The 12,514-nt window shown below is 39.2% G+C and overlaps 1 protein-coding gene across 6 annotated transcripts in view; it reads right to left on the bottom strand.

Moving 5' to 3' along the window:
• The window catches only part of LOC143353580 (homeobox protein PKNOX2), a 35,735-nt gene that overhangs the window by 13,035 nt on the left and 10,186 nt on the right, over nucleotides 1–12,514 (bottom strand). For 3 of the 6 annotated variants that reach the window (XR_013082168.1, XM_076787026.1, XM_076787025.1), the window contains exons 2-7: nucleotides 8,770–8,873; nucleotides 7,509–7,815; nucleotides 6,385–6,585; nucleotides 4,647–4,941; nucleotides 3,204–3,403; nucleotides 1,827–2,185 (exon numbers count right to left, since the gene is read on the bottom strand). Coding sequence is in view for 5 of the 6 variants with exons in the window: in XM_076787026.1 (XP_076643141.1) it covers nucleotides 1,862–2,185; nucleotides 3,204–3,403; nucleotides 4,647–4,941; nucleotides 6,385–6,585; nucleotides 7,509–7,815; nucleotides 8,770–8,792 (1,350 nt within the window). In the remaining variant the exon portion in view is untranslated. Of the gene's footprint in view, nucleotides 1–1,497; nucleotides 2,186–3,203; nucleotides 3,404–3,600; nucleotides 3,733–4,646; nucleotides 4,942–6,384; nucleotides 6,586–7,508; nucleotides 7,816–8,769; nucleotides 8,874–12,514 lie in introns of those variants that run through there. The other 3 variants (XM_076787023.1, XM_076787024.1, XM_076787027.1) reach the window with 2 other exon arrangements.

Below are 12,514 nucleotides of genomic sequence, written 5' to 3' on the forward strand. Positions count from 1 at the left end.
AAAGGTATATCGTTAATCTTCCTCAGATTAAATCACTAATATTCTTCTCCCTTTATTTCTAACAGTTCTGTGTATAGTTATGTACAGCAGTACCGCAATCTCGTTAAAACTGCGGTACACGCGTTCAAAGACGACACTTAGAGTTTAAAAATATAATCATCATATATTTAAAGTAGTATTATATTATCATTGTTGTTGTTGTTGTTGTTTTTGTTATTAATTGTAATAGTATTATTAATATTTAATTATTATTATTGTTGTTATTATTATCTTGGAGGGATAGCACTTTGCTATGTCACGACACTGCAGAGCTGAACAAAGACTAAACGCGGAAGTTACCACGCTCTTCAATGGCACGAAGAATACAAGACCGAGATTACTATGATCTAGTGACCGATCGATCATCCGTTGCACAAAGGCTCGTTCAATCCCAAAAATAGTGCGAGCTTGTCGATAAGATTTTCGTTTGAAACACGGCGACCGATATTATAATTCGAAAGTTGGTTTTCGCGTTTACCTTTTCTTGTTCGTTATCGTTGACCGATCGTTAAAATACCTTGTCTATTACGTTAAGTGTAGTACAATATCATCGTAGCTTATTTTTAATTAGAACGGTTTGAGAACGACCTTTCACTCGACGTCGTTAATAAGATTTACTATACTATACATAGTCTCACTTGGACGATTTCAATAGCACTATAGAAATACTACGAATTTCTTACAAATGTATCTACTACTCCATGGTTAGAAATATTAGATTCCTTGAACTAAACACACGTTGCTGTTCATTTTTATAACTTAGATTATGCGACATTCCTGCGTGAAAGAGTGCTCGTGTTTAATTCAATCTTTTTATGCGTGATATCGGAGAATACAGATTAAGAAGTGCAGTATAAATTCGTTAATCTTTTAATCAAACGTCCAAATTGCATTTGTCAAATTCATAAGATGGATCACTGTTTTCTTTTCCTCTGTATTCATACAAAATTTACTTTGCCTGAAATAAAGTCTGATATAAAAATATACAAACAGCAATATCAACCTGTTTTTTTTTTAAATCTCTTAAGTATAACTTGTTGAATGCAAACAAGTAGAATGCTCTGTGTCATAGATTGCATTGTAGGAAAGATTCGAAGATGGTAGGAATTAGTAATTTTCATGAAGTTCCTACGTAAAACGTTCGAGTCGTCAACAGTTTAAAAAATAATTTGATTTGCGAATTACTATCGTTTACAAACGTCAAAAACACAATCTGTCAAGACGGAAGTGAGATTTCCCGAGTCTAATTTACGTTACACAAATCAATAATTTTCTTACATTGAAGAATAGAAACATCCGAACGTAACGAGCAAAACAAACGAAGAAAGTGTTTCGACCGTGGTGTACACATCGAAGAGTCAACAAAACTACCAAATGGCGTAACAATTTAAAAACTTAACATCTCTTTTGGCATGAAATAAGTTCTCTCAACAATTCAAGAAAATCGTACTTCGCCTCCTTCTTATTTTTTCATTTTTTTCTTTTTTAAATGAAGAACAGGGGACTAACGTGGGCGTATTAACTGAAGTGAACATCGAATGTCGGTTCCATGTGAATTCTTTCGGTCCGCAAAAATAGATGCAACAACAGAATCGACGACTGTTAGAAATCTACGAGTCCAACGATGGTAAAAGTAGATCAAATATGGTTGGATCCGATAAGAGAGCGTGATAACCTCGACCGATATACCCTTGATTTTCGCGAGAATAATTACGTATTTGACAGTTAAAGCGAAATCTATTCTCGAATACCTTAATACTGTAATGAGCAACTGGATTTGAAGGTACCGTAAAGAGGTTGACGTTTCAATGATCGACAGAGGTCAGTGAAGATCATCTTCGTCACTATCGTTACCGTCTTTCGATCTATCGGCACCCCCCTCACCGTCGCTGGAGCCTGAATCGCTCCCAGAGTCTTCGGATTGCCAGCCGCCAGCTTGTTGTTGCTGCACGTGTTGTTGTTGTACAACGTGCTTCGAGACTTTGTGACGTTTTCCTGCCCGTTGCACCGGATCCGCACCGGCACCGTCGAGCATCGGCTGAAGGATTCGCCGGCGTGCATTGATGAACCAATTGTTCACTTGCAACAATGTTAAGTTCGTTTGACTTGCGATCTGACGCTTCTCATCCTCCGTGGGATAAGGATGCTGCAAAATATTCATCATTTTGATTACCATTGCTTCAAACAACAAGGCATACATGAATCTAGGACAGAGCTGTTCAACGTCTGCCCGTACGGGTTCTTGCCCTGGGTATACACAGAACGGTGAACACGACGCCACGCCCCTACGTGGCCAGCTACGGCTGTGATACGGCCTACCCCCACTCCGCTAAATCACTTGCTCATAGCTTTGCCCGTAGCTGTGCCCACGGGCATCGGCCGTCACCCTTGCCCGCTAATAGGCATGTTGAGCAGCTCTGATCTAGGATCTCCTCCCGAAAAAGACACCTAAGATACACGATCGTAACAGCTGACCATTCCACTTTTGTCTTTGCTACTTGCAAGTCTGAAGTAATACGAGCTTGGCAGGCTGTTATTATGGCTACGAGTGTATCTCGAGTATCTTCTTTCATAAACAGGCAATAATATTATCAGTGATTCAAGATTCTATCAGACATTACTACAGGGTGCCCTACCTGCAATTTGAACAGCTTAACTACTTCAATTATTATTGATAATAGAAAATACTAGATGCACGAGAACACAAATATATTGGGGTCCCAATGGTCGGAAGGGAATACACGATTGAAAATTTGTTTCCATTTGCCATTACATTTAGTTATTTCTTAATTTTATATAGGTCATGATATTATTGGGTTTGTTCTTGATCTACGCTATTACGTGACGGTAATAAAAATATACTGTCCCACTAAAAAACAAATATTGACGATCTCGAGAGAAATGCCTTGCCTCTGACATTTTTGTTTACATTTCCTCCAATTAGGTAGGGCACCCTGTATACTGCTATTGTCTAAAATAGCATCTCTGACCATTTTGTTCAAATTTGAACCGTACGAATGCTGGGAGAACTTAGTAAGCCTATAAAAACCTGCGATACATGAGCCTCAAACATCTTGAATACTGTTGAATAAGAAATTATGTTAATTAAGATGACATGAATGTCTTGATTGAATAACGATTACTGAGATAAAGTATGTACGTACTACTAAATGTTCGAAGAGCCAGGTTCGCATGATACTAGTAGCCTGTTTAGGTAAGACTCCCCTCTTCTGTCTTCCTTTTTTAATGCTACTATGACTACCTCCGTGGGTACTACTATGATTTGAAGTAGCAGTGCCAGTGCCACATCCGTCGTCTTCATCTTCACTGGGTGCAGGAGAAGGAGAACCCGCCACAGTGATATCTAAACACATTAAATAACATATATTTGCTGCCAACAAATGTTTAAATAATATATCTTACTGGGATTCAAAACGCGATACTATTTGTATTTCTTCTTACAGATTATTCAATTTTCACAGTTCTTTTTCAATTAAACATTTCTCAATGTCCAACCGAAGACTACTATGAACTCTCAAACAATAAGCAACTATTTCTAACCAAAGTACTTTTCATCGCTAGGATCTCCCACATCGACGTATTCATTCTCACGTTCTTGTAATGCAAGAAGGCCCCAATAACCAGCTTCTTCTAAATAAATTCTGTCGGCGGTATTCACATAGTCCATATCATCTATAAACGACAGTTCTTTGATGTATTGTTTATAAGAACATTTTCAGTTTTTAACTACTGTCATATCTAATAAAATTTTTTAAATAACTTGTTTTACCGTATTTACTACATCCTTAATTGGTAAGAAAGAATTTTGGTTAATTTAATCCTGCTCAAGAATAGCAAAAATATGAAAGAAAGCTGGCACATTATTTATTCCTATATTTCATTAATTTATCACTGTTCCCTAACGAAGTCTGTCTCTCAATTCACGCTCATAAGGCCTATTCTTGTTTAATCTGGTTTAAATCTTGTTTATTTCATCTTACCAATTGAAGATTAATTTTAATTTTAGACATGAATTCATAGAGAACAAATATAAAAATGCTGTTTCCACTTACTTATTCAGAACCCTGAACGAAAATTCAATTATTAATAGACTGCAGATGCTCATATAAATACATATTTTTATAAGAAATTAATAATAAAGTGATACTTAAGTGGAGATGTGTCTACAGAAATTTTCAACAAAATACTGTTTATTTAGATTCATTTTAAATTAGTACTTTAAACAATAGATATAGCGTGTATTTTGCTTATAAATTAATTTTAATCCTGCTGCGTTCTTGGGACATTTTCTGCCCTAATTACATTTTTATTCCTTTGATTCTTTTACCTATCTAATTGATTTAAATAGCTTCGAACATCAGAAAATAAGTAAATGTTATGTAGCTCTTATATCTTAGAATCAATGCACATGATTTTTATTTTTGGAGTGGTGGATGTAAAAGGGGGGGGGGCTATAGGGGCTTTTATTATTCGAATCGTCTCGTTTCCCGAATGATTTGAATAAATGGAGGTCCACTGTATCTTCTCTCGAGAAACAGACATTAGCATGAATTGGAAAAGAGGACTCGCTAGGTGGTAGGGCTCACCTTGGCCAAGATACATGTCGTTGACTGGTGCACAGGAGGTGTGAACCCCGATCTGAGAGAGGGGTGTGCTTCCGTGTACCGTGGAAGGTGACAGAGGATCGTCATGCTCCTGGCTGGAGGATCTGTTTGAACGTTGAGCAGTGGAAGATGATCGCACCGAAGGCGGCCTGTCGTTACCGGTTTCCTCTTGCGCGGCCACTTGACTCGCGCCACCGTTCTCCGACAGGGTATCGCCTCTGCTCACTCTGAATCCGTTAGCTCCCGGCTCAACATCATTGCCTGTAGAAGACAGCACCTGGGAAATATATGTCGCAACTAGCCGTCAGAGAGCAGGGGTGGGATTCTATAATATTTCGAGCGACGCGCAAGTATCGCTCGTTCTTTTTTCTTTTTTTAAACTATACACATCATGTGAATATTAGATTTCAAAACGACTCCTTGAATACAAACCCCTCGAATGCAACATGAACTCCATACGTATATCTTTCAATGCATCTTCCTCCACCCAAAGAAAAGGACTACAAAGTGAAAATATGTTTCTATGGTTATAGTCTCGTCTGTTCCACTTGTCATTTCTTTCGGTGTGCCACACAATTTTTATAACGTAATACACAAAACATTACGGAACATACCTACACATATAAACATTGAAAGGGGTCGGTGCACTTAATGAAATCAGAATTTTTAAATTCATGGATATGTCGGTTAATTTTACTGTGAATCTTTGAAACTTTAACAAAACGACAATTCCCTCGAAGAATGATTTTCACGAGAATTCATGCAGAAAATTTTCAGAATGCCTCATTCAGGTGGCACTAATAATAACTTTGCAACTCTAATACTCACTGCAATCAAACGAATCAAAAATGATCAATCATTTATAAAAATTCGGATTTATCTCAAATAAACTGTGTTTTACTCATATACTCGATGAAAGCTACTTCACGTTACGACAATATCAAAACCAAATTTTCCAACTTTAAAAACAGGACACTTTTCAAATACTTTAGAATTCAAGACTATAACACTTCACAGGAGAAGCGTATTTTTGCTTTTGGTTCTCTTCCATTAATACTATTGTATATTACATGCGGTTAGTTCGAAAGCCCTGATGAAGAATACTATACTGTTTTCACCTCAACAACTACCAACTATACAATATACAAATCACAAGATAATACAATTCCAATCAGAAGTGCATCCAAAGACATTCCTTTCCGTTGTCAAGAGGTTCGAAAAAATGCTAAGTTATTTGTAAGTGCAATAAAATAGAATATATATTGTTAATGACGAGTTATTCGACTAGTGGGATACAGCTTTGTTACAGCTCCTCGGCAAGCGGTAATTGTTAAATGCTGCAAGGGTACAATAGGGGGCTATTTTTTGATATACCAACATTCAATGTTAACATTTTCCTTGATATATATTGTCAAGGTCATCGTGTTCAGTGACCCTGACTTATTTTAATGTACCGTGACTATAGATCGGATCGTTGCTGCTAAATTCTCGAAGTCGGTGACACTCAACACGATGACCTTCTCAACACACATCCAGGTCAAGGTCATTCGACGTTGACACATCGGATATGCCCTTAGTAAGGATTGAGGGTCAAGAGAAAAACTCGGTAGCGTTTTTAAGAGAGAAGATTCGCGATTCTTGCGCGCCGCTAACAAAAGGATATCTACGCAGGGTAAGGGGGAGCAGGCCAGGATGCCTTAATGATGAAAAGATATCTAACCTGCAAAGGACTGCTGCCATTGCTGCCACTCGATGGACCCATGTCGTGTCCATGGTGGCTGTAATCGCTGCGTAGCAGATTCTCGCTCTGCATCTTGCCCTTCAGGCACGTGATGTACCTGTTGCAAAAGTCCTTGCACAGCTCCTGAACCTTTTCCAGCTCGAGTAGGTGGATCCGCAGCACCTGTATCGCTTTGATCATCTACGATGGGCAGACCGGTGGCATAAGAAACAAATCAACCACGCGGACCGATCGATTTTCTTTTCACAGTGTACCTAGACTGTCATTCGTTTCGCGCAGCGCGTTCGCCGTCTTTGTTTTCGAACGAAGATGGCGTTGCCTTCAACCCTCTATAGGTTAAGGGACCCAATTACTGTTGTTATATTAATTGTACTTATTTTAACAAAAGATATACAAGGTGTCCCACATAAATGGGAACACCTAAATATCTTTCGTATTTACAGTGCTATCAGAAAACTTCAGAGGACAAAGTGACACTATTGCAGGGGGGCAATATAATGGTGAAGAAAAAATTTTTTTATGTCGTGTTTTTTAATGAAATTTCAAGGTCACCGATGTTTTTTTTTAATGGAATAGTATATTTTCTTTACGATAGCACGATAGACAATAAAAAACTGAATTTAGTGGATACCACCTTTTTGACCTTGAAATGACCTTGAGCAAGAATAATCATGTTGAAGCGGATGAAATGTGGAAGTTTAAAACTTACGTGTTTCAGCAAAGATTGCGCGTTGTTTACGTCGGGTTGACCTTTACATATCGTAATCTGATACTTGAATATTAAATTAAATAAATATACAAAATTTTATAGTAATCACTACAGTGATTGGGTCCCTTTGTGACTTTGAAGTTACACACAGCTACAGAGAGCTAACACCAAAACCGTTGGTCAGGTCAAAATCACTTGTTTCTGACATTTTCTCTCGCAATTACTGAAGCTATATAATTATTGAAATCTATGCTGTCACGGGCTTATTGAGAGCGTCGTATAGTCAATTGAAGAAGTGCTGTCGCGCTGTGTACGATAAAAAGAAAAAAGAACTGGCAATTTTCGATCGGATTTTTGCGATGATCCGTAACATTCGAATGGTCAAGAGACTTACCAAACCGTCAATTTCGGGGTCATTGATCAGGAACGGCTTTCGGTCTCTTTCTTGGTGTTGGACGAAGGCCTGTATGTCCATGTTGAAGCTTTCGGACGTCGAGTTGTCCGAACTTTGGGTGGCCTGTTCGCATCTTTCGAAAAGTAACGCGAGTAGCGGGAACAGGGGATGCTTGTAAACTGCCCTTTTGTCTGCCTCGAACTGGGCCTGATCCTGATGGGTCGTGTAATCGGCCCCACTCGCAGGGTCCTGATCGTAGCCAGGAGTCACCATCGCTAGCGCCACGGCGGTGCTACCCTCTTGCATTCTGTAACACCATCTTCATTTCAGCAGGATCTTCACGCAGGATAACTGGTTGATCTACTAATGTATTTAACACTAGGTTTACGGAGCATTAAAACTGAGTATTTTACATTACTTTATAAAAATAAGAGGAATGTGGCTAACCAAGTTTTCAGCCATTTTTTAAATAATATATACCAAAGGAAATAAGTTTGTTGAGTAATTCCACGTAGATGGATCTTCACCATCTCAATAATCGTAAATTAAAAATATTCGAACCCGTCATTTCGACGGGTCCCGTAAACCTAGTGTTAAGCATACTAGAATGCTTTTAAAAAATCTGTGACTCGCAACTAAGGAATATTCTAGTCAATTTTTTGATACCAGTAGCAATTCGAGGTCTTGCGACAACAAGGATTTCGCGAAAAGAATGTGATCCTCCGCTTGATGTACGAATGAGTTACCGTCAAGTAGTATAGTGATTTCGCAAAAGATTCGCGTTGCATGCTTTTATGTTTGGTGCACAGAGAATATTATAACTTCCATCTACATTGTCGATTACAATAACGATTCCAATAAAATATAATAAATGTGTATCACGTTCGGAGCACTGCATGGCTCTTGATTGCTTTTCGGTGATTCATTCAAATTATCGAAAAGTGGAGTTGCCTTCTGCAGTAACCCCTTCACTTCGCGATCGGGAACCAACAGATCGCTCTGAGCAATATAACTCAATAATTTCTTTACGATTATCATTTGAACGAAGATCTCGAAATTTCGTTTCGACGCAGCGCAGACATTCAAAAGCTTATTATTAGGTTTCCGGTAGGTGAGGTGTTAAGTAGCCGTCGACTGGGAAAGTGTTAAGTGGATAACCCTGTATTCGTAGCAGCACTGTGATCGACGTATCATTTGCCGCCAGGTTTAGTTGCAGCCACAACTACCAATATGTACCGTGCTCCAAGAATCCTGTATCTACCTATCATTCCTGTCTGGCACCATCCATCGTTGCCCAGATCCTACGGGGCCTCTGATGCAATGACCGTTTTAATCTACGTGGTAGACCTTATTCACTGCGTGGCTCTGAAACAAAAGGAAAAAAACAGAAGAATCAAACATACAGTACGGTCTCGATAAACGTAAAAGAGACGTGCACCGTATTTGTGAAAAATTTATCCTCAATACTGCTGTGTGCATTCCTCGAGGGACCCGAAAAATCGCACCACTGTATGTTCGTAAAATAGAAACTAGAATTATCGGCGAATCCTTGTAGGAAAAAAGCAACGTTGCTGGAACTTGTCGATTTTAACGTTACCGGCGAACAATGCGGTTTCGTTTATCAACGGTACGAAGAAATATCATTTATTCAAGGATACGTTCGCAGGTATTTTGGAAGAGAAGACGCGAGTGAGTGAACGAGACGAAAAAAGAATGCGAAGGAGATAGAAGAGAATCGTCGCGGCGGCGGCGCGGCATGGCAGGGAGAACCAAACGATGCGCGGCACACTGCATTTAAATGTCATCGTTAGACGGTCTCAACGCCATCAGCACTGTTGCTGGCACCAGTTCTGCTTCCCATTCCGAACGTTCCTTTTGAATTTTCCCCGATCCCCATACACGTCCCCTCGGTATGAATAAATAAAGTACTGCGACACTCTTGGTGACAAAGCAGCGACATCCAACGAAAACCGCAGCTATACAACCGAACACACTTATCGGACGCTGACAACGGTAATTTGGTAACCCGAAAACTTAAATTTTTCTCGCGGACTTGCGGAAAACTTCGTTAAAAGCGGGAGGCAATTTTTCTTTCGCCACCTTCTCGCATTTCGCGTTTTCGTCGGAGCTTCGAAGAGTTATGCTAGCTTTTAATAGCCCCAGAGAACTGTTTCCAAAAATGTTCTACAGAGGGTGATTAAAGAAAAAGGTACTTATAGGCTTTACAGTGCCCATCGAGGGGAGTCAAAAATGTCCGATTAACATAGGTCCTAAAAGCAATTCGTTCCTTGCAGTAAACATAGCAATCAACCCTTTTGCACCTTGTAGATCAGTGATGGGCACGGTAGGGGCCCAGTGTCGCCAGATAAGGGGAGGGAGCATGAATTGAGGGGTAAGTTACCCTCTCTCTGCCAGTACCGGAATATGTATGCCAGAGAATTAGAGAAATTAGAGTGGGGGGGACAAGTCTTGATCTGGCGACATTGTAGGGGCCCCTGAAACGCTTGCTTCTCCCACCAACCTCTCTTTGTGGAGGCGGTCGTGTTTCAATTCAGAAAAAAATGTGGATCGTAACAAATTTTGATTTGCTGCATAGATTCTAACAAAAATTGATTTTCAATCAAAGCGTTAAGTGTTAAATGATTATATACAGTATCAACAATCATTGAATTTTAAGAAGACGCAGTAAAGTAATGTAATTTTTCGATCTATATAAACAGAAAACGTTAACCCCTTTTCAAATTAAATAAACTGAAGAGCTCATCCGAATTTGTAACCACGTGTTATGCATTAAACATGTATTGGAAATTAATCGATTACTGTCAGTCTAGACACGCATATTGCAATCTACTGTACGCATTAGAGTACATTGTATTTAAGTTACATTTTATTAAGAAGACAACAGGTTCTAAATAATAAGTAGCAATTCTAGACTGTAGTTCGGTAATGATAAATGCAAAGTAGCTGAGATTACAGTGTTCGCGAAGTCAATCACCGAACTCATTTAACGAAAATGATTGCCACCTTAAACGACGGGAGGTATGTCGTTTTCGTAATGGGGGAGAAAAAAAGAACCAGCAAAGTAGGCCTTCCATGTCACTCGAATACGTTTACATGTTGCTTCCACACTTTGCAACCAAATGCTCTCGGTGTACGAAATATTCCCCGAGGACAACCATAATATCACAAATTATTCGATCGATCATATGAAGAATATTGCGAATCACCCTGCACGTAATTCTTCATAATTTCACGTAATAGCTGCGAATTTGCATCTCCAAATTCATTTAATAACGGAGAAAAAGGAAATACGTACTGGGTGTGTCGTTATTTGTGAACGCCACTCCGAAAATACTTTAACAACGTATAAGTAATAAAAATGAAAATTATTTTACCATAAAGTCTATTTCTGTTTCAGATTAATTTAAGACTGTTTTAATCAACTTTACATAAATACACTAGGTAACTTGCAGCAGTATCTCGACGAATTTATTCGCGAAAAAATTCGGGTAAATGTTTTACGAACATTATTACTGTTCATGAATTAAAAAACTCCTGAAATGTAACGCTTACAGTTCCTCCATTTCGGAATAATTCGTTCATTACAGAATTATCGAAGAATTTGTAAAATTGAGAAGTCTTATACAAAATATTACTCGTATACAAAATATTTTCAGGTGATACTCCATCCATTTTTGCTTTACACTTTAATTCCATTAATCAATTCAACACGATTTCATATTCTATCAACACGCAACAGTTACAACAAAAATAGAGAGACTGAGAGAGAGAGAGAGAATGCGTGGATAAGATAGTTTTATTTTGTTGCAATTATAGGATATTGTAAACCGAGTCGAATTCTTGGCTGTAAGGCTGAATAAAGCAATATTATTATTATATCGAGGCATTACTGTAGTTATGAACTGGTCGGCCCGTGAACATTTTATAAAGTGCATCGACGAAGAAAATTTTTGATCGAGATCGATTTTTTCATGCGCGGCTAAGCGAGGCAGCGTGCGACGGATAAGGGCGGTTGATGCGATGAATATTTTCAGCATTTGCGGATCTAAGACGTCTTTGTGCAACAACGTGACGGAAGAGGAAGAGACAGGTATGGAGGAACGGTTGCGAAGGGTGTCGTCGAAGGGAAAGAAGGTAGCACCCTTGCAGAAGAGTCGAGCGAAGGAAGAAGTAAAGGGAAGGAGAGGAACGGAGAGAGAAAGAGAGAGTACCCATTACTTGCAAGTGGTGCTTCCAGCACGCTCGCGTCTTTCCGTTAAACCCGATATTTATTGTGCCGGTCGCCTCTCTCGCCACTTTCATTTAAAAATATTATCGCTGACGGTGAACGGTCAGCGCGGCTCGTTCCACCAGCTGTGTCCACGCATAGAATCGACTTAAACATGTTCAAATTTCCCTTCTTTTTCCCGCCGTTCCACCGTCCACCCCCCGACATACGCCATTCGTTGAAACAATAAGTCGACACACGTCTCAACGTTCCATTCATTGCTCCGGGACGTTTTCCCTTTTATGCAACCTGGGCGGGAAGTTTCTTTTATAGGCTGTTTACGTAATTTAACACTTTATTGATGTTTCCATAGGAAATTTTAATTCGCTCTTTTTACGCAACGATCGCGTTCCTACGGATTTATGTTACGTATTACTGGGCGACATTTTGAACAGCAGGAAGATTCAGGAGGATTTAAGAGTGCCTATACGTACAGGGTGTCCCAAAAAGATTGTACTTCCTTGAAAAGGGTGGTTACTGAGTTAATTTGAAGTAACTTTTTCCTTCACGAAAATATTCTCCGCGGCCCTGTTAAGCAATTATCAACGAAAAACAGGGACCAATCAGAGGAACCTGTCCGCTGTAGCGGCCTTCTGATGGGTCCTTGTTTTTCGTTAATAGCTCCTTAACAAAGCCGCGGAGAATATTTTCGTAAAGGGAAACGTTACTTCGTATGGCCTGTACATCCCCTTTCGACTTATTAAAATTATTAAAATTA

Source organism: Halictus rubicundus, chromosome 4 (assembly GCF_050948215.1).
Source record: "Halictus rubicundus isolate RS-2024b chromosome 4, iyHalRubi1_principal, whole genome shotgun sequence".
NCBI classification, from domain to species: domain Eukaryota; kingdom Metazoa; phylum Arthropoda; class Insecta; order Hymenoptera; family Halictidae; genus Halictus; species Halictus rubicundus.